This window comes from Medicago sativa, chromosome 4 (assembly GCF_051527215.1).
Source record: "Medicago sativa cultivar Bolivia chromosome 4, Bolivia_mono, whole genome shotgun sequence".
In the NCBI taxonomy this organism is placed as follows: domain Eukaryota; kingdom Viridiplantae; phylum Streptophyta; class Magnoliopsida; order Fabales; family Fabaceae; genus Medicago; species Medicago sativa.
Window position 1 is genome coordinate 30367514 of NC_140752.1, and position 22120 is coordinate 30389633.

Genomic DNA, 22120 nt, shown 5'->3' on the forward strand with positions numbered 1-22120 from the left:
TAACGCAAGGGTATATTTGGCAGGCTTGCAGGGCGCGAGCAAAATACACAGGGTGAAGAGCAAAAATCTTCACAATATGAGGTCTTATCCTAGCTAGGCAAACAATAAACTTCCCAACTACTAGTCAAATGTGTCTGTCTACCAGTTCTGGAATCACCAAATGAAACCTCTTGAGCACATCTAAAGCTCACTATACTTGAGTTAAAAACAACGAAAGTCTACTAAATTTATTTTATGACACACGAGAATTCAGTTAGTACCAAAAGAGCTATGCTATTTACAGCGAACAAAAGCTTCACAAAATCATCTTTATAAAAACTTCGACCAATTAAAATTTAGTGCTAACGGAATACATGGATAACAAACAAGTCAACAATAATCATGCAATATAAAAACATTCCACATGTGTCATGAAAGTTTCGCTGGCCTATTATTCGCTAACAAAAACTCCAACTACCTACTAACTTCACACGATCGTAATTAAATCAACAAATATAACAAAAATACGTAACAAAAACTATACTACTGAAAATTTTATAATGATAATATAAGAAAGGATGTAAAGATGTAAATTTTGAAACAACCTCCTAATTAGAAAATAATATTAAACTCAAAAACTCAATTGTATATCGAAAACCAAAATCCCAAAAACACTAGAGTAACATAATCTTTTATTCAGCCTAACACGATAACTAAATGTGCTTAGGTTAGCATTTGATTTCCTTCAAGCCATAGGCAAAGTAGAGAAAAGTTGGATCAGTGGCACCATCTTTGTAGTAAGCAAACACAAGGCTTCCATCATCATGCATGCTCTCCCCAACAAAACTGCAACATTGATTAATTACTTAAGCAGTTAGGTTATTTATACACAATAAAGAATAAACTTGATAAAACAAAAAAAGATGAAGGATAATGATGATGTAATACGATATCTGAAACCTCCACCACAGGATCCAACTCACTACTCCTTCCTTCAATACTACACATTTATCAAATTCAGTAACAATGAGAGTTTTTTCTAATGACGTTATGGTTGCTTTCGTCCTGTGCAATATTCTACTTGTCACTGGCTTGTTTCAAGTGGCGGATGGTAAACAAGTTAAGGATGATAAGCATTTGATTCTTCCACCACATTTGTTAGGTCACGGATTCAAACATGGAAGGTTTGGTGGTGGTGGCATTGGTGCTGGTGGAGGTTTAGGACTAGGAGGTGGGATCGGTGAAGGTGCTGGTGGGGGTTTTGGAGGTGGAGTTGGTGGTGGCATTGGTGGGGGTATCGGAGGAGGTGGAGGACTTGGTGCTGGTGGAGGGCTTGGACATGGTATTGGTGGTGGCATTGGTGGAGGTGCAGGGAGTTGTCCTTTTGAAATGAAACATAGGTGGGTGATTGTGCATTGCATTGTCATACTCTTTTTCTAGTGCTATTTTATGGAAGGTTTGATAGTGATAGGGGGTCTCTCATACACGATCATATTGTTACTTATTTCAGTATTGGTGTTTTATCTTTGATACATTGTATAGGAAACAAATAAGTTTTTTTTTTTTTAAAAGTATTGTATATTTAGTTTTCTCTTTATCGTCTTCATTTGGAAGTCTTTTAAAAAGAAGCTATATTCATATCATTGCTTCTCAATTCTAAAAGATTTTGTTGTAACATTTCATCATAGAGTTACTCCCCTTATTAAGGAGGAAATTTGGAATAAGACTTGTTGCAGTTGGATCAAAGAAAACATTGATGTTACCATTTGGGTAAGCCTAGTTTTGTTAGTGTTAGTGGCATTTTTTAGGACATTAATGCGACAATTACGGATTTCTTTTCTTATTTCTTGGGTAAGACTTCTTCTAATCACACCAATTTCTCAAAGGCTATGTTATTTATTGAGATATATCATAAAAAGGGTTGGAAGAATCTTTGGTTGAAGGTGTGATTATAAACTTGTGGGCGATTCCTTCTCCAAAGTTTATATTGTTCCTTGAAATCTCAAAACAAAAATTATCTTTGTTTGGATTAGTTTATGAGGTTTCAAACTTTTCATATTTTTAGAGAAGACAATTGTATAATTCAAAAGACAAGGTATTGAACAAAATGTTAGAACCTGTGTTGGGAGTCTGCTGCAATAACTTAACCAAGAAGATGATGAAGATGAACATGATGAAGTGTGCACTAAATTTCAAAGCGTGTGTGGGATACACTAACTTTTAGGTTCGATTCGCCCCACCAGTTAGGCTAACCAGATGCAAAAGGGTTATACCGGCGAATCCTCTTCAGGATACGATGAAATCTTTGACTTGACTTGCACATTCACATCAAGCGTATCGACAAAGGTAGTTTACAGAATAAAGTTATGTCAACTTCTCTCGTGCACTAGTGAAAAGAAAGAATGATTTAGTACAATTTTTTGGCAGAATTTAGACTCACAAACTCACAAGAATGTGATGTTCTATCTCTTATATTTTTCCATTTTTCTTTGCCTTCAAAGTGTCTCTATTTATAGAGAAACTTATATACTTTGGTGAAGAGAAACAACCCTTTGAAAGAGTTTATTCATGAATGGTTACATTGCTTCAATTGTCAAGCAATACATCTTTTCTCTAAAAAGTATTGTTTAACCATTGCAACTTTCCAAATATATTTTGCAAATTTCTCTCACACAAAAAAAAAAAAATCAACTTGCGGGGCTTTTTTTTATCATTGCATATTGATTTATGGAACTGCAAGACGTGGTGGTTGGGCTACTAGAGTGAGAACGACCATGGAGGATTATATGTCCTCATAGGTATCAAAGTTCTCATAATATACTTAATTGGCTCCTTAGTTTTTAATTATGGTGAAAGTGACAAGTGATGATCCGATATGTATATAGTGTTTGCCAGCTTGTTTGGGTATTTCGTTGTATCTTTTGGCATGATCTTTGGATTGTTGTTCAATGGATTGCATTTTTAGCTTGAATGATGGTTATATATTAAGTTAATACACCAACATCACTATACCTTATAAAAGCCACAAAAACTTATCTTTGTATATATTTTTTGTGTTTACATACATTCTCTTCAATATACTTTATGTGTTCTCTTTATATTTTAATTTATTCACAATTTTATAAACAATAATTTATGTTTGTCACATAAATTTCACCAATGAAATGACAGGAGTCTCAACTATAACTATTTTTTTCTTTCTATTATTTAGCACTACTTTTCTCTTTTCGAATATTTCCATTGTCTCTATTGAAAGGTAATATATATAATGAAACTTTAGAAAAGAAAAATATTGACCTCTAATGATCATCAAAAGTTTCATGTGAGATTTTCACTAAGGTTAAGTAAATTAAAAATATATGCAAAACGTATTGATGTAAGTAAGAGGCACTTACAATAATTCTTAAATTATAAATGATTTCTTTCCAACTCTATAAATACAGAAGGCTATTAAATTGCACTTAACAATGCATGGATTTTTACTTATAAAGTGATCGACAAATTTTCTATTTATTATTTGCAAAGGAGGAAAAATATGGCTGAAATTTGCAAATTTGTTCATGCTTTAGTCATCTTTCTTTCTTTAATTGGTCTTGTAACCGGTGGCAGTAAGTTATTTTTCTCATTTATTTTAAATTATCTTCTTTATCACAGCCATAATCGTTCATCTCTTTTTTTATTATTAATCTTTAATTCTTATTTGAAATCACAGATCATACATATTGGTGTGTTACTACCGATGATTGTGATACTAATATATGTCGCTCTGGTTTAACTGAGTTGTGCTGGGTCTTTCGATGTATTTGTAAATACGAGACAAAATAAGTTGAAAATTAATTATATGATATTTCTAAATGTAAAATTTTCCTGTAAGTTATGACAGGGGTACTTAAAGAATAAATATAATAAATGCTAGTGAATTCTCTAATGTTGTTTGGGTTAGACATATACAAGATTTTTGTTCATGTTATTCACAATATTAAAAACAAATTATACTTTTAATCACTACATGTTTATACTTCTTTTTTTTTTTTTGACAAGGCATGTTTATACTTCTTAAACATTACTAAAAGTGAAAAGAAAAAAAATTGTATACATCTAGTGTTGGGTTTTCGCGAGATAGCCATCAAAAATCTAAAACTCTAAGCGCAATAAACTCATTGTCATGAATTTCGTAAGCACAAAATTTCACTATATGGGCTTATGTGTTTACCTCTTGATGCGTAGAGGAGGATAGAAATCACCAACACTAACATAATGTCTCTACCCACTCCACGCCAATGGTTGTTTAAGAATGTGACTTTATCAAAATAATTTTATGAACAAGACATAACTTTATCGAGACGCCCAAGACATATTTTTCAAAAATAAAAATAGTACCCTCTAAATAAAAACAGTACATTATTATGTCTCGATGAAGTTATTTTATCAAAAATAAAATTAATTTTTATTTTTTTCCTTATTGATAATGCTTTTACAACCCAATTGAAAGAAAAGATATGAACAAGGGAGAATGGCGTTGCATTTCAAGTGAGAAAGAAGAGAGAGAAAAGTATAATTGAGAAGAGAATGAAAAGGAAGAAGGACGTGGAGAAAGATGTGGTTACACGCGTTTTGCAGTTTTAAATGAAAAGTGAATCTCAACCGTTGGCTTAAATCTAATGGCTATTATTTAGTCCTCTCACCCTCTCATAATTACCACTCCTCTCATTTGATACATCCCGTGTGTGTGTGTGTCTATATATATATATATATATATATATATATATATATATATATATATATATATATATATATATATATATATATATATATATATATATATGGGTTATGATAGAAGACACCTTTTGTGAAGGTGTCTTTTATCAAGTTACTCTATGAGCATTTGTTAAAAGACACCAACTACTTTTTATGAAGGTGTCTTTTATCAAAGTTATAACTAAAAAAGTGAAAATCACACCTTGAGGTGTGACTTGATAAAAGACACCACACTACTTTTTATGAAGGTGTCTTGTAACATAACCCTATATATATATATAGTGTTTTGCTAGAAGCACCCATGAAGGTGTCTTTTAGCAATCCACACATCAAGGTGTGATTTCCACTTTTTAGTTATAAATTTGCTAAAAGACACCTTCATAAAAGGTGTCTTCTAGCAAAACTCATATAGGAGCAACATATATATATATATATATATATATATATATATATATATATATATATATATATATATATATATATATATGGTTTTCCTGGAAGAGACCTTTTGATATAATACCCACCATTATGATTCTCCTATCACAAACAATGTTTGATGGCCTTAAAATTTACAACTCTACAAGTTGGGATTATAATGACTTCAAGTCAAAGGACACTCACATGGAAGGGAAATAGCGATCATACAAACAGATATATCGCAACAAAAAAAGAAGAAAAACAAATCTCTTTAGCTGGGATCGAATTAATGATCGACGGTTACCTCTTGAAACGTTGAGGAGAACCGAATAAAAGATGGATCACGAGTGTCGCACGAACGGCAACGTTTCTACTCAATCCGATCCGGTGCTAGCCATTATATGAGAAGCAAGTATCAAATTATTTAAGTATGTATTCTTCATATAATAACTACTTTGTTTTTCATTTATTTCGGTCTAGATTTGTTTCCATACGCCAATATGTCAATAGTAGAAAATTCCTAACTTTTAACAAAAATGACTAAAACCCTAATGCAAAATTTTATCATCTATATGGGCAATTTGCATAAACTTCGGATCATTTGAAGAATTTTACATATGACTAATGACTAATTATATCTCAGCAAAAACAAAGCTCAAGAAGCTACTAAATTATATTAGCAAATTTGTGTATGAGTTGTACGACACTATAACTATGAAACTATAACACACTATCTAAGAACTCTATCTGAAGTGGATTCCTCATGAAATTGATAATGGCACCCCCAACATGTATTTGTTGTAGAGTAATGTGACACAAACTTCACTCTGAGTTATGGTTAATCTTCATCAAAACACCAAAAATATGATAATTCAAAAGAGAATATGCAAACGGAATTATGCATTTACTCGGGAATCGTGCATTTACACCTCCTTTGCTGTTCTGATAGTTCCTGTAATGTATCAATTCATGCAAGATTAGTCAACAACTTAGTGCGTGACAAAATGCAGAGAGTACCGAATACCAAATGACAAGCATAAATTTAGTCACACACAAAAGATTACCTCAATTTGATTCTGTAGAAACTTGACATAAGCTACCGCCTCATCTAACATCTCTGCGGTATTTGTTTGCTACAAGAACAAAAGAAACTTAGGAACCACAATTAAGAGAGAAAATGAAATTGTATTATTGACGAAAAAGAAGATATTATAGAAGATAAACCCGTGTAATCCCAGATCAAATGCTCCTCGCAGAAGAGATGAAACACTCTCTGCCCAACCCAAACGGTTACTAACTGCAAAAATATCCAATGCCCTCCCTTCCCTCTCTCCCTTTCTCCCTCTTATAACAGAATTGGTCACACCATTTGCTCACCCTCGCTCCCTACCACATCATATTATTCCCTATCCTTTCCTATATTTTGATAGAGAAATGCTTATTTTTACAAAACTGTCAACACAAGTATAGTACGAACTAATCTCTACCGCTCTTTACACCCACTAAGCCCGTGAATTCCGCCAAAAAAGAGATTAATAGTGTCAATATTTTTTAACACATTCATACGTATTGATTCTTGTCTTTCGTTTCTAACAAGATCTGTAACAAATAGCATGACTCGTTTTGATAACATCACTCTCCACCTAATGGACTTGTGCAACTAGGTAGCCAATTTACCATTGGGCCTACGTTCTCATTTGAGATCCTAACAGACACTGCCACATTGAACAGCATAACTTACCAGAAAAAAATATATCATTCTCTAAAATTAATACTCTTCCCAAAAATGAGAAAGATTTATCTACTTTCCCCTATATTTCTCACCTTCCAAAGCCCTCCCTTCCCCTCCCCTCCAAATTCCCAAACAAAGCCTAAGATTGTAGTCCAAGCGTGTCTGTGTTTACCATAGAGGAAGACTTCACCTTCCAAAATGTCCAAATATGTTGTTTGGGAAAAAACTGAGACATATCAGACAAGGTTACCTCACATTTATGATTTTTGATATCTCTCAATCATTAAGGTTACTGAAAAAGTGGAAATTTTCTAATAAACTTATACATAGAAAAAAGAACCTGAATAAAAAGTATAAAAGGGGATTAAAACCTAAGGATTTGTAGTTAAGTTGGACTTAAATTCAGTGCATACATTCTGGCATTTTTCGGATTGCTGATTTATTCAAATAGTAAAGAACATCTCTTTTCCACTCCACACACAATATCAACTTGGCGGAATTGGATTAGGTGCAGTCATATGATTGTATGCAGTCAGCACCTTAGAACCGCCCAATCAGAATCAGACAGTTCAGATATCAAGACTGTTTTTATGTTTGTTTAATATAAAATTCTGAGGTTCAAATCTGGACCATGTGGTCTTGATCGGACGGCCTTGAGCATGCTGACTGCACTGCTGCACTGCTTTTCAACTACACAGAAACCTGGTCCCAACTTTACTAGTTTTGAGTAAAGGAACTTTTGAGGAAAATTTAATATCCCCAATTAGTACTTTCTAAATTTGTTTCCTTAACCAATGTCATTATGTCAATAATTAACTTCAAATTCAAAGAGAAAGGGTAGTTAAGTGGATGCAGAACTTTTCTTCACAGTTAAGACACTACTCAAAAGTGAAAGAATTACCGATCATAAAACACAACACACGTTGATCATAGATGAATTAAATAATCATTGCAATATCTTTCCAAGTAAATTTCACTCAAAACCTCACATGTAATAAAAGAAAAGAAAGGTTATGCTTATGACAATTCATCATCTTGCTTGCTGTTAAAAGATACAAAGCATAATGTATGGTAAATAACAACTTGAACAAAATCATTTCTTGGTAATAAAAACCATTAAACAAACATGTTATAGTGGTTTAAGATGAAAAGCTAAACCTTATCCATATTTGGCACAAGTTCTTGAAGTTTTCTTATGCGATCACTAATACGAGTCCTCCGAACCTACATAACAACAAGAAACTCAAAAACAGAAAAAGTTCACCCAATTTGGATTAAACAAATTACTAAGCAAATCCCAAATTAGTATTAGCAATATGACAAGTAAAGATAGTTACCCTTTCAGCAATACTCCTTGGATGAGTAGCAAATCCACGCTTTGCTCGAATCTTACACGGAACTGAACCCTCTAAAATTTTGTCCATTTTAAGGTCAATTGCTATACCACTATCCTCAAGTCCCTTTAAACACACAAATACAGAACATGTTAATTCAATAATAGTTGAATTTTTCCCAATAAGGAATAAGAACAAAAACCAAAGTATTTGTTCACTAAGTAGTGTTTTATACATATCAAACAACCTCATTATGTTCAGTTATACTCCTCCATGTCACTATAATAACACCTCCATATCAGTATATTACATAGATAACTTAATTCCTATCATCTTTCTGTAACTATATGAATATCTTTTGGTTTAGTCAATCCTCCTTATAAGTGATTCTAAGGTGTTTTTCGTGCTTGAACAGTCTCATACTGTCTTGAATATTTGAATACTTTTTTGCTGCATTAAGACAAACATAGAAGATTTAAATAGAACATTTAAAATAGTGGTTTAAATTTAGAAAAATACCTAAATTGATTGATATTTTGTTAAGTTAATGGACTAAATTGATAATTCGCAAATTCGAGAGAATAAATTGTGTGACCAACACTTATAATCTAAAGAATCAAAATGAATGCTCACTCAATTTTCATACATAGAATTAATTATTACGTACCTAAAAGTTGTAAAACTATGTTATACATGCCGATAGCTTAATAAATCATGGCCAAAACTCATATGCAACCATACAAGTGAATTGGACACCACATCTTTACCTAAGACTTGAATGTATTAGATATATGTTTCCTCTCACTTTCCGTCTAGTATTGGGCTTCTAACTCTAATTCGACACACCAACAACACAGGCATCCAATCAAATCACATGTTAATATCATTTTGATATTTTAATTCCTACTAAAACACTTCTAAAAATATCTACATGCTGATATATGGTTGAATGCACATAAAAATATTTTAATTCTTGCTAAAACACTTCTAAAAATATCTACATGCTGATATATATGGTTGAATGCACATAAAAAAACCTATGACGTATACAAATTAAATCATTACATATAAAACAAAAGTTATAAAATGAATAAGAGAACATCTTGATAGAGTTCGTATTAGCTTCATTCATGAGAGCGATATACACAAGTAGAATATTAACAAGACCCCATTTATTAAATGGCAAACGGGGTCTCACAATACACAATACGGACAATAAGGACACTGACACGCCGACATCGTTAATAATTTGAGAAAATCAAATAATTCAATGTAATTATATGTGTCGGTGTCAGACACAACGCATGTCTGATACCGGGACACGCCTAATCCGATAAGTGTTCGTGTTTCCTATGTCTATCTCTCATAAATGAAGAGTAAATAAAGATAGATAAATCAAGCAAATCCGGATTCAACTTGTGTAAGTAAATTACCTGAGTGAAAGGATTATTAGCAACATTGACAGATGTAGGAGTAAGTGGTGAAGAGTAAAAGTCAGATAAATATGGATGAGACTCAGGAGTTGAAGGACCAGGTCCATGGCCAGCAGCAACGTTGTTATTAGAAAGCAGTTGAGTAAAACTTAAGTTATGATCTTGTTGCCTTTCATCAACTTCATCTTCTTCTTTAAGAATAAACGATTCGAACCAACTCGCCGGAGTTGAGTTAAACCGTGTCAAACCACCACCACCGCCAGAAACAGGTTGCATCCCTAAGAAATAATAGTAAGAGGTAGTACTGTTTAAGGTATCTAAGATAGATTGTGTCTGTTTTGTGTTTGTTTGTTTGTTTTCCAGAAATAGGCACTTAGTTTATTGTATTTGGATAAGATGATAACCACGTTCCACCGCCGTTTTCTTTTCTTTCCCAATTTGCATCTTTCTTTCTTTATATCTAATCTCAGCCGCACATGTCACTCACTTTTATTTTCTCCACGCGCCAACCATTCCTTCACCTCACGCGGAATTTTACCACCACTTTTTTATTTTCTTTATGTGTAAATAGGGTATCCTCCGCACGCAACTGCAAACATTTATCAGTTGAGCATTGTATGATTTAAATGATCGAGCATTGTAGGATTCAAATGGGGAGCAAGCTCTCCCTAAAAGTTTTAACATTGCTGCATGCGTAGGCTGGATTCGAAACCCAAAACATTGATTAAGTTAGAAGAGACTTGTTTCATCACATCTAACCGCTCTTGGGTCCACCGCTTTTTTATTTGAGAAATGATATATGTACAACCATTTTTTAGAATTTTTGTGATAATTTTCTCTCTCATACTCACATTATATTCTTACTTCTTTTTCTATTGTTTTGATTGTTGTGTAATACTCTCTTCGGTTCTATTTATAAGAGAAACTTATGTTAACAAAAGTTGATGTATCTAGTTAAAAAAATCAGCCCAACTACATTAACTTTTGTTGACCTAAATTTCTTTTGTTGACCTAAATATTTATTTTAATTTGTAAATTTATGGTTGTCACATAAGTTGTTACACAAATAGTTGATCAAATAACACAACTCTTTTATTTTTATAAAAATGTATTCTCTCCGTCCCTAATAATAAAACAAAGCTTATGAATTCAATTTAAAATAAAATATTTAAATTATTAATTAATGAACTCAATAAACAACGACTTGTTTAATATAATTTGAGTTTTATTTCTTGATGGAATAATTCTTGATTTAACCATCTTCACATGATAACGAAACGGTTAACAAAAAAATTTGCCATAAAAATTTAGAAGTATACTACAAACACGAAAATAAAACACATCAAAATAACGAAAAAGTCTAATATAGTCACAACCCTAAATCAAAAAGATTTAGACACATTCACATAAAATGAAAAAATTAAAACAAAAATAAATCAGTCACATCAATTAATATCATTTAATTTTATTCTCATTTAAATTTTTCTATGTTTTGTGAGTGTGCCCAAATCATTTTGATTTGGGGTTGTGCCCATCTAAAACTTTCCATAAAATGTGTGCTAATAATAATAAGAATAACAACAACCTTTTTATTACTCAAAAAAAAAAAACAACCGTTTTAAAAATACAGTATAATTTAACACCACTGCACAACCAAGACAATGCAATCAGATTGAATAAATCAATTATTACATCTATTTCTCATTAAATGATAAACATCATACATAACCATTGGAAGTGTACACTTTCTTATATTTGTAAGAGATGTGTTATTTGAACATCTATTTATATTACAACTTTTGTGATACTCAAAATTTTATAAAGAAAATGAAGTATTGACACAAAAATCAAAGCAACAGAGAGAAAGTAAAAACATAATGTAAATATGAGAAGAAAATTGTCAAAAAATAGTTGTTCAAATATCATTTCTCTATTTCTAAATAGAGAGTAGAGTGTGTTACATAGCTCAAGTTAAGATAAGTTTGAAGTAGACATGAGTAAAAAAATGATTGATAAATCTAAAACCAATACCAATACCAAAATCAAAACCCATTGATAAATCTAGAGAAATGATATTTTGACAATCACCTTTTGACAACTTTTGGACAACTTTCTCTCTCATACTCACATGATGTTGTTATCCTCTCTCTTCCTTTTTCTCTCTCCATTGTTTTTGACCAATAAGAAGTGAGAAAAACAAGGTTGTCAACAAAGTTGTCATCAAATATATGTCAAAATATCATTACTCTAAATCTAAAGATAGCTTTGGCTTTCAACCCACTCCTCCTTCCTTAACCAAGATAATCCAAATTGCTAGATCAAATATATGACATGATAATCAACAATTATACAATGCACTATTTGTCTGATGGGTAATTCTCTAGAAGTCATAAATATTTGGGTTAAACATGTTGTTAGTCATTACAAAATTACAAGTTTTTAAGTTTAGTCCTTACAAAAATTTTATTCTTTTTTAGTCTTTATTTATATTTTATAAGGACTATTTTGGAGGACTAAAAATGTACATTTTTTTTGTAAAAAGTTTTCAAAATAGGAACTATTCTTACAAACTACAGAATTTTGAAGAACTAAAATTACGATTAAAATTTTATAGAACTAAAATTGAAAACTTGTAATTTTATAGCGATTAAAAACATATTTAACCCTAAATATCATCAATATATGAAATTTTGTAAACATAAACAATCACTACATCAATATACCCAATATTGAGTAAAATTTTAGAGAACTGTTCACACCTTCCTCTAAGACCATATACAATGGGAAAATTTTTTCAATACCCTTCAACACCCACTTTTTCAATTCCCAACACTCCACATCATTTTCTCTCTCTTAATTCAACACCCATTCAATTTTTATCACTCCAATGGTAAATATTCAACACCCTACCCCACCACTTTTTATTTCTTATTCTTATTTAATTTTTGTTTTTATAATTACATAAAATTATAATTATCGATTTAAATTAAATTAAAATAATACAATTAATTTTTTTTAAAAACAATATTTATTGAAATATTTTTTTTTCTTAACTTAAAATGCAATACAACAAACTAAGCACGCGACACACAAATAGCTTAAAATGCAAGACAACAAACAAGCACACAAAACACAACTAATTTATTTATTCTGATACAAATCATCTTCAATCACGAAACATTCCAAACTTTGTCCATATGTGCTTCACGAGATCTGCTTGCAATTCGTGATGAACATTTGGATCACGCAACTCGGATCTAGCACGCACATGATTTGCAAAGGTGGGTAACACCTCGGTCGAGTATGGTTGCGGTGTACTAGATTCACTTCCCTCAGATTGCTCAAAATCGGTCCAACGTTGAGCATATGTATCTCTTTCATCTTCAACAATCATATTATGTAATATGATGCATGTCCTCATGATGATACCCAAATCGGCTATGTCCCACAAGCGAGCTGGTTCACGGATGATTTTAAATCGAGCTTGAAGCACTCCAAAAGCACGTTCGATGTCCTTTCGACAGCTCTCCTGTTGTTTTGCAAATAACTTATCGGGTTCACTTTGAGGAAGTCTAATTGATTTGACGAAAGTTGGATAAGAAGGGTAGATACCATCAGCTAGATAGTATGTCATATTATAGGGACGTTGATTCACAAAGAAATTCACCCTTGGAGTCTTTCCCTGTTCCACATCATCAAACACCGGTGATCGATCTAGAACGTTGATATCGTTCAACGTTCCTGGACATCCAAAAAAGGCATGCCAGATCCATAGATCATGAGATGCAACTGCTTCAAGAATAACTGTGGTGGTTCCCTTATCCCCCCTAGTAAATTGACCTTCCCATGCTTTAGGACAATTTTTCCACTCCCAGTGCATGCAGTCAATACTCCCGATCATCCCTGGGAACCCCCGCATTTCACTAACATGGAGTATTCTTTGAAGGTCATCTTGGGTTGGTGCTCTCAAGTACACATGCTCATACAATCGTATGATTCCTTTACAGAATCTACGTAAGCACTCCAATGCTGTAGTACCTCCAATTTTAATGTATTCATCGACCGCATCTGCTGCCACACCATATGCTAACATTCGCATTGCTGTGGTACATTTTGCTAAGGGTGATATACCTTCTTTGTTGGTGGCATCAACTCGTTGGGTGAAGTAGTTGTCACTACTTGAAAGGTCTCCAACGATTCGAAGGAAAACATGTTTTTGCATCCGAAACCGACGACGAAACATTGCATCGTCATATGTAGGCTCATTGGCAAAGTAGTCGTCAATGAGTCTTTGGTTAGCTGCTGCATGATCTCTATTTAAATATTTTCTTCTACCAGATCCACTACCGGATCCACTACCTTCCTCTAGTTTTTTTCGACGCTGAATAAATCGGTTGACCATATAAGTGTCTTCAGCATCACGTTTTTGGAAGTAGGCTTTCATATCAAAACCAAAAGGATCCATTGATAGTGTTTGGAAGTAGATATTGGAAGTGGATATGAATGTAATTTGAGAAAGGAAATAGTTTAAACAATATTGAAGTGGCAAATAGGTTTGGAAGTAGATATGAATGTTATTCAAGTCCCTATATATAAGAAAATAGTTGAAGCAATACCATGGGCTACGAATACCATGGGCTAGGAATACCATGGGCTATGAATACCATGGGCTATGAATACCACAGGACAAATTATTTAAAGCATAGTAAAAGCATAGTAAAACATAGTAAAGTCACGGGACAAATTATTTAAAGCATAGTAAAAGCATAGTAAAGCATAGTAAAGTCACGAGACAAATTATTTAAAGCAAACTGACAATTATTTAAAGCAACATTGAGGACTAAACAACACCGACAATTATTTAAAGCAACATTGAGGACTAGACAACACTGACAATTATTTAAAGTAAACATTGGGGACTAGACAACACTGACAATTTTGACCGAATACAAACAAATATTAGTGAAATTAATTTCCAAACAGCTCACGCTCCAAGTTTTCCAACATTTTTTTTTCCTGTCATCGAGATGCTCTTGAGAACTTAACTTCATGTACAAGTCCATTTTCTTCAATCTGTTTTTCTCCTGTTGCACTGCAGTGTACTTTTCCATTTTTTCGGTGTACTCTTTAAATTGTTCCATCTCTTGCACCTTCATTTCTTTGAATTGAACCCACTCGTTTTCCACCTCCTTCAAGCCAGCGTCATTGCTTTTCTTTTTTCCTTTTTTTTTAGCTGCCTCCCTTCCCATTGGACGAGCACTAGATCCTACAGAGTCATCGTGAGATCTCTTAGATCCACTACTACCTGAGCCAACATTTCCTCCCACTTGACTGCCTCCTACTTGACTGCCATAACGTGGTTGATCACGAAGAGCGCGCCATTCTTCCTTTAAAGTAAATTTACCATTCTTCCCACATGCATATATTTCCTGGGCTTTTGCCAAAACATCATCTTCCGACCAACCGCTTGCTTGCTGACGCTTAGCGGTATCATAAGCACCAACCCATTTATTTATTAATTTGCTCATATAATTAAAACGGTTTCGGCATGCAATGACATCGCGTGGAGAATCGAATGAGCAATGCTCATTACAATACTCAGTAATTTTACCCCAATATGATTCACTTGTCTGGTTTCTCCCGACAACACTGGATGTTCCATATTTTATCCACCCACTAATTAACACCAAATTTTGTTCAGTGTTCCATGATGGTTGGGGGTTTTTTTTGCTCTTAGGAGTTGTATCCTCTGGAGTGACTTCATTGTCTCTTGTCATTTCTCCAACACTCTGAAAATTTTCATTCATCATCGGCATATAACCATTAAATGGGGGTGTTTGAGATGGATATCCCATCATAGATCTAGAATATGGATGAAAGTTGTTTGGAACAGAGGATGAGTGATTGAAATTTGAGGCAAAACCAAAATTAGGCATGTTTTGAGGATTTTGGTTGAGAAATTGATTTGGGTTTTGAGGATATTGGTTGGGAAATTGATTTGGGTTTTGAGGATGTTGGTTGAGAAATTGATTTGGGTGTTGATAATTGTTGGGATTTTGGTAGCTAAATGGGTAATCAGAAGAATTTTGGGTGTTGAATTGATTGTTATTGGGATCCATTTCACTAATCAAAGACTAAAACTTTAAAAGAAAGACTAATAATGAGATTAAGAGAGTGAAAAACTCGATTTTTTTTCTGTGTCCAAATGAAATGATCCAAGTCTCTATTTATAGAGAAAAAAAAATCACGAATTTTGGTAAAAAAAAAAAAAAAAAATTATTTACAATGAAATAATTGAGTCCAAATTATTAAGAAGATAAAAATCCAAGCAGCCAATCAACGCAAGCCACGTGGCATTATCTTTACCCCTTCCCTTTCTCTCACCGCGTGCCTCTGCTGCTCACCCTCCCTGTCGGCGCGTGACGTGCACGCGCCAGTTTTGTCCAATAACGCAACGCCACGTGGCACCTCGGACAGGGATTAAGCTTGTTGAATTTTTTCATCCTCTCTTTCCTCTGCATGATATTCAATAGCCTCTTGCAATGGTTTCAATAGGTTGAATTGAGATTCAACAAGCCCATTGTAAGTGGTCTAAGGCTTCTCATGGTCCTGTAATGCTACGTGATGTTTTTCACTCCCATATACTCCCTCTGGTCACATTTATAAGCAACTTTTACCTTTTTAGATTCATTAAATAAGTGACGTATCTAGACTATATTATATTCTAGATACATTAGTTATTTAATGAACCTAAAAAAGCAAAAGTTGCTTATAAATGTGACCGGAGGGAGTACTGTTCATCCAATCTAATGGGACGTTTTTGTCTTTTAGCAAGGATAAGTACAAGGATAATGCTATAAAATATGTTTAGTTGCACTTTTCAAAGTAAATCTGATAGGCAAATCTGATGAGAGATCTTTTATCCCTTCCATGAGTTTTCACACGTATATGATCTATGATCTATGTGCTAATACTTTCCATGATATCTTTGTTTTTAGTTGCCTCCAAGCCAAACGCGTGGAGTGTATGGAACCTAGCACATAGAGTGTTTTATTGATTTATTTATTTGCTTTTTACATTAGTTATATTAATTTATTGATTACTCACTACCAAAAAAAAAAAAGGTTTGACACTACTAAAAAAAATTATTGATTACCATCTCCGTTTAAAAATAAGTGTCATTTTAATAAAAAATAATTGTGTTTTAAAATAAGTGTTACTTTTAGTTTCAATGCAATGATAAGCAAAAATTATTCATTTGTTATAAAGGGATCATTCGTTATTTAACACACCATCTGGTCACTAATATAAGCAAAAATCCATTTTTTAGATACATTCAATTATGGCTAAAATGCACTTTTGACCCCCTATGTTTGGCTCCGTAGCAATTTTAGTCCCCTATTAAAAAAAATCACTTTCCAGCCCCTTAACTTCACCCCCTTTTGCAACTCATAGGCCCCCTCTAATTTTGACACGGTCAAAGGCCACTTAAAATAAATAAAAAACAAAAAAAAATTAGAAATACTTAATAGCCTTATGATTAAAAATTAGTGGTCAAGATTAAAAGAACTCACATGCTCCCTCTCTTACCTAATTTTCCCTCCTCCCCTCATTACTACTTCGTTTTCTCTTTCTCAACAACACAAACCCAGAAATGTAAAGCTCCATCAATATCACCTTCATATCATCAACACAGACCCAGAAACTAGAAAATTCCATCACCTTCATATCCATCGACACAAACATAAAAAACCTAGAACAAGGACAGGAACATCATCTTCCTAACTCATCACCCCAACAAACTCAAACCCTTCAATTCTAAACACAAATTCATCAACTAATCAAACCCAAAAAACTCAAAGGTGCAAATAAATACTCACAGTGAGTGGCTTGTGGTAAATCGTAAAAAGAAGAAAACTCCACTAATTACGGCGAAGAAAAATAGATGGGGCAGTTAATTAGAAACTCTAAAAATGTGGGTGCATTCAAGTCTGCAATTAAAGGAGGAATTAAGTCAAATAATAAAGGAAAGAATAGTATCAGGTAAATCACAAACAACACAGGGATGATTATGTGAAAGGATTGGAGTCAAATAATAGTTCAGTAGCTTTTGAATATCAAAGACAATTGGTAGATTACAACTCAATTTCGAAAGAAGATAAGAAAGAGGAATCGAAGGATAGGAGGGAAACACTTGGAAGACAAAGTTTAGTCATTTTTGGGTGTAACTTGATTTTGTAAGGGTGTTATTAGAAAGAATCACAAGAGAATAGAAGAAGAAATGGGGTTTAGTAGACAAAAGGGACACAATAAAACTTATATTGAGTCTTTTAATTTTGACCACTGATTAAATCCTAAGGCTATTAATTATTCCTATCATTTTTTCCATTTAAATTTAATTCAATAATAGCCTTTGACCGGGTCAAAATTAGAGGGGACCTATAAGTTGCATAAGGGGGTAAAGTTAGGGGGCTGAAAAGTGATTTTTTTTAATAGGGGGCCAAAATTGCTACGGAGCCAAACATAGGGGGCCAAAAGTGCATTTTAGCCTTCAATTAATGATGTATGTGACATATAATAAAGACCACATACATCATTAATTGAATGTTTTTAAAAAGGGAAATGTTAACCAGTGCCTCCGGGGCACTGGTTAAGGAGTTAAATATAGTAGTATCTTACATTGAAAGTTGTGCTGTCATTGTATTAAAAGCTTAAAAAGTTTTCTTTTTGATTAAATTTTCCACTTTTGGCTTCCTTAACCAGTGCCCCGGGGCACCGGTTAACATGACCCTTTTAAAAAGTGAATTTGAGAACGGGGTCTCACAATACACAATACGGACAATACGGGGTCTCACAAGTAGAATATTAGCAAGACCCATTTATTAAATGGCAAACGGGGTCTCACAATACACAATACACAATACGGACAATACGGACACTGACACGCCGACATCGTTAATAATTTGACAAAATCAAATAATTCAATGTAATTATATGTGTCGGTGTCAGACACAACGCATGCCTGATACCGGGACACACCTAATCCGATAAGTGTTATCTCTCATAAATGAAGAGTAAATAAAGATAGATAAATCAAGTAAATACGGATTCCAGACTGAACAATAATAAAGTAAGTAAATTACCTGAGTGAAAGGATTATTAGCAACAATGGCAGAAGTGGGAGTAAGTGGTGAAGAGTAATAGTCAGATAAATACGGATGAGACTCAGGAGTTGAAGGACCAGGTCCATGACCAGCAGCAACGTTGTTATTATTAGAAAGCAGTTGAGTAAAACTCAAGTTATGATCTTGTTGTCTTTCATCAACTTCATCTTCTTCTTTCAAAATAAACGATTCGAACCAACTCGCTGGAGTTGAGTTAAACCGTGTCAAACCACCACCACCAGAAACAGGTTGCATCCCTAAGAAATAGTAAGAAAGAGGTACTGTTTAAGGTATATTAGATTAGATTTTGTCTGTTTTGTGTTTGTTTGTTTGTTTGTTTTCCAGAAATAGTATTCGGTGTGTTGTTGTTATGTTTTGGATAAGATGATAACCAACCACGTTCCACCGCCGTTTTCTTTCTCAATTTGCATCTTTCTTTCTCTATTTCTAATCTCAGCCGCACATGTCATGCACTTGAGTTTTCTACATTGACAGGAATGTGAGTCTCCACGCGCCAACTATTCCTTCACCTTACGAGGAATTTTACCACCACCTCTTTATCTTGAGCAATACTAAAAACACTCTCTTTTGAACACTCTTTCTAGCACTCACTCGTTTATTAGGTGAAATCAATGTATGTCCCACCACTTTATGTGGGTTCCTTTTTCAAAGTATAGGTCCCACAATGTTTTCACCCAATATAAAAGTGAGTGTTAGAGAGAGTGCTCAAAAGAGATTGTTGCTAGCATTCCTCTTTTATTTTTATAAAAATTTATTTCATGCGTAATTAATCCTTTTTTTTTTACCAAAACAAAATTAATTATCATTAATCAAACACTATTCAATACAACAAGAACAAAATGTTGGATTAATTCTTTAATTAATCAATTATGGATTGACAATAATCAATTATTATAAGTTAATATTATAATTTAAATTATGGTCTATTGTGTTAAACACCAATTAGTTGATGAATATGAGTGATTGACTATTGTTACTAAATGGACCGTGATGGGTTGGACCATTTAAGTCAAATGAGAGGTCCCTGCCCTCATCCGTTTAGCTATTTAAACGTCATCTCATCAGACGGTTAAACATTTTGAACAACATTATGAAAAACCTAAAGCTAGACGGAATGAGGGTAGTCATCTCTCTTATACTTGTGGGTCGTTATCCTTCATCAACCTAATTCTAAGGTACACAATTTCTTCTTCCTTCTTTATTAGTGATGATATGTTATTACTTATATCTAGTGATCTATGGTTAAATACTTTTATCAATTGTATCAGAGCAGAAAGAATGGTTTTAGTACCATATTGAAGGTGTAATTCGCGAACGATTTTCTACAGTGCAGTAGTTAACAGCACAGTTGTAGTTGCGCTTGTTTTATCCTGGAGGCGATGTAGTTGATAATCTGTCTTGCACAATTTTGAGCAGCGCCACCAAACGTCTTAAAAAGAGCATGGTCCTGACTCAATCTAGTAACAACTTCGGTAGATATTCTCTATCAAAATAGAATTTGGGAATCCAAATACAACAGTTTGAAAATCCAAAAACAACAATTTTAAGACGTTTCAACTGTTATGTCTACCGAAGATATTACTTATTGAAAGTTTTGTTGTCCCTAAATACAACAAGGATAAATCAAGCTATAGAAATACATTTTTTTGACTGAAACAATGAAGTGCTTGTTGTTTTAACAACATCACTAACCAAGAGAATAGTAACCCTAAAAAGGTCCTAAGTGAAAATCAGCAGCCACCATCAAGAATTGACATTGGTTCACAATTTTTTTTAATACAATTGTGAGAAACCATGTCATATGTCCCGCAATTATATGAACATGTCAGGTGCTGCTTTGTAGTCTAACATGATTAAAGAGAAATTTACTGATATGAATAGTTAAATCATTCTAGTTGGTGAATTAAGAATTGATAAAAGTTTTAGTATTTAACCACAGATCACTATATACAAGTTATAACATATCATCACTAATAAAGAAGGAAGAAGAAAATTGTGTACCTTAGAATTAGGTTGATGAAGGATAACCACCAACAAGTATGAGAGGGATGACTACCTTCATTCCGTCCAGCTTTAGGTTTTCACAATGTTGTTCAGAATGTTTAACCATCTGATGGGATGACGTTTAAATAGCTAAACGGATGAGGGCAGAGACCTCTCATTGGACTTAGCTAAATGGTCAAACCCATCATGGTCCATTTAGTAACAATAGCCCAATCGCTCATATTCATCAACTAATTAGTACTTAACACAATAGACCATAATTTATATTATAATATTAACTTATAATAATTGATTATTGTCAATCTATAATTGATTAATTAAATAATTAAACCAACAGTCTCCCACTTGGATGACAATACTCAATTACTAAAAGAATATAAAATTTCACTTGTCATAAAGAATTTAAATTTTAAAATTATATGTATGGTCAAAGCACTAATCATTCAAAAGAGAAGTAAGTTTTAATGCTGCAGAAATTGAATTCGATAGGGGAAACAAATCATACAGGTCAAAGACTCACTTTTCTAACAAGTGTTGGTAGAATAATTTGGTGGGATCCGTGGATGGAAAGTGTAGCTTTGAAAGATAGATTTAGTTGCCTTTTTGAGCATTCTAAGAACAAGTTGGCTACGGTGGCTGAAAAGGAGCACTTATGGTAGGGTGAGAGTGAAGAGGCTTGGAAGTGGCATTTGCCTTTACGGGCGTGGGAGGAGGAGGAGCTAAGAAAGTGTAGTGTTTGTTTGTACTCTATTAGTTTGTAGGATAATGTTATAGACAGGTGGTGGTGGAATCTTCACACTACAAAATCTTACACAGTTTGCGGTGCTTTTAATTTTCTTAAACAAACTTCTACTCAACATATCAATGAAGATGACTTCCATGTTTTTTTGGCACATAGATGTCTCTCTCAAAGTCAATTTTTTTTTGTGGCGCATTATCCTCAACCGTTTATCAACAAACGATAATTTGGTAAAGACAGGGGTGCTTCGGAATACTTCTCAACATGTGTGGATGGATGTGGTAATCTAGAGGACGCCACTAATCCATTTATTCATTGCGATTTTTTCGTCAAATTTGATTTGTTGTGTACGATTGGTTAGGCTTTGTCTTGGTTACGCCGTTTGATATTTCAGAACATTTTGCTCAGTTTGGTTCTTCTAAACGCAAGAAAGACATTGTTCGTTTAATTTTATTTTCTTCAGCTAAAGTTTTATGAAAAGAAAGAAATGCAAGAATCTTCAAGAATTCACGAAATACTATTCAGCACTTGCTTGAAAC

General features: G+C 33.4%; 2 protein-coding genes and 2 long non-coding RNA genes across 4 annotated transcripts; all 4 read right to left on the reverse strand.

Annotated features, from left to right (window-relative positions):
- Positions 1-591: 591 nt before the first annotated feature.
- On the reverse strand, positions 592-2711 carry LOC146927678 (uncharacterized). The gene is made up of 2 exons (XR_015005803.1): positions 2097-2711; positions 592-825 (listed from the first exon to the last, which is right to left on the reverse strand). It is a non-coding gene; the product is annotated as an uncharacterized LOC146927678 (long non-coding RNA).
- Positions 2712-5713: 3002 nt separating this feature from the next.
- On the reverse strand, positions 5714-10012 carry LOC146927679 (transcription factor bHLH80-like). Its single transcript, XM_085700928.1, has 5 exons — positions 9654-10012; positions 8224-8346; positions 8045-8110; positions 6219-6287; positions 5714-6106 (listed from the first exon to the last, which is right to left on the reverse strand). Exons 1-5 carry the CDS (start codon positions 9927-9929, stop codon positions 6059-6061), a joined length of 582 nt encoding a protein of 193 aa, XP_085557054.1. The 5' UTR covers positions 9930-10012; the 3' UTR covers positions 5714-6058.
- A 4295-nt stretch (positions 10013-14307) lies between these two features.
- On the reverse strand, positions 14308-15508 carry LOC146927680 (glutathione S-transferase T2-like). The gene is made up of 2 exons (XM_085707107.1): positions 14709-15508; positions 14308-14323 (listed from the first exon to the last, which is right to left on the reverse strand). Exons 1-2 carry the CDS (start codon positions 15506-15508, stop codon positions 14308-14310), a joined length of 816 nt encoding a protein of 271 aa, XP_085563233.1.
- Positions 15509-17524: 2016 nt separating this feature from the next.
- On the reverse strand, positions 17525-19230 carry LOC146927681 (uncharacterized). The gene is made up of 2 exons (XR_015005804.1): positions 18797-19230; positions 17525-17644 (listed from the first exon to the last, which is right to left on the reverse strand). It is a non-coding gene; the product is annotated as an uncharacterized LOC146927681 (long non-coding RNA).
- Positions 19231-22120: the final 2890 nt, after the last annotated feature.

Coding starts and splice junctions, on each gene's coding strand:
- LOC146927680 (XM_085707107.1), bottom strand. CDS start 15,508: ATGGGATATCCATCTCAAACACCCCCATTTAATGGTTATATGCCGATG.
- LOC146927679 (XM_085700928.1), bottom strand. CDS start 9,929: ATGCAACCTGTTTCTGGCGGTGGTGGTGGTTTGACACGGTTTAACTCA. Junction 8,347..9,653: donor CTAATAATCCTTTCACTCAG/GTAATTTACTTA, acceptor GTGTGTTTAAAG/GGACTTGAGGATAGTGGTAT. Junction 8,111..8,223: donor CAAGGAGTATTGCTGAAAGG/GTAACTATCTTT, acceptor GTTGTTATGTAG/GTTCGGAGGACTCGTATTAG.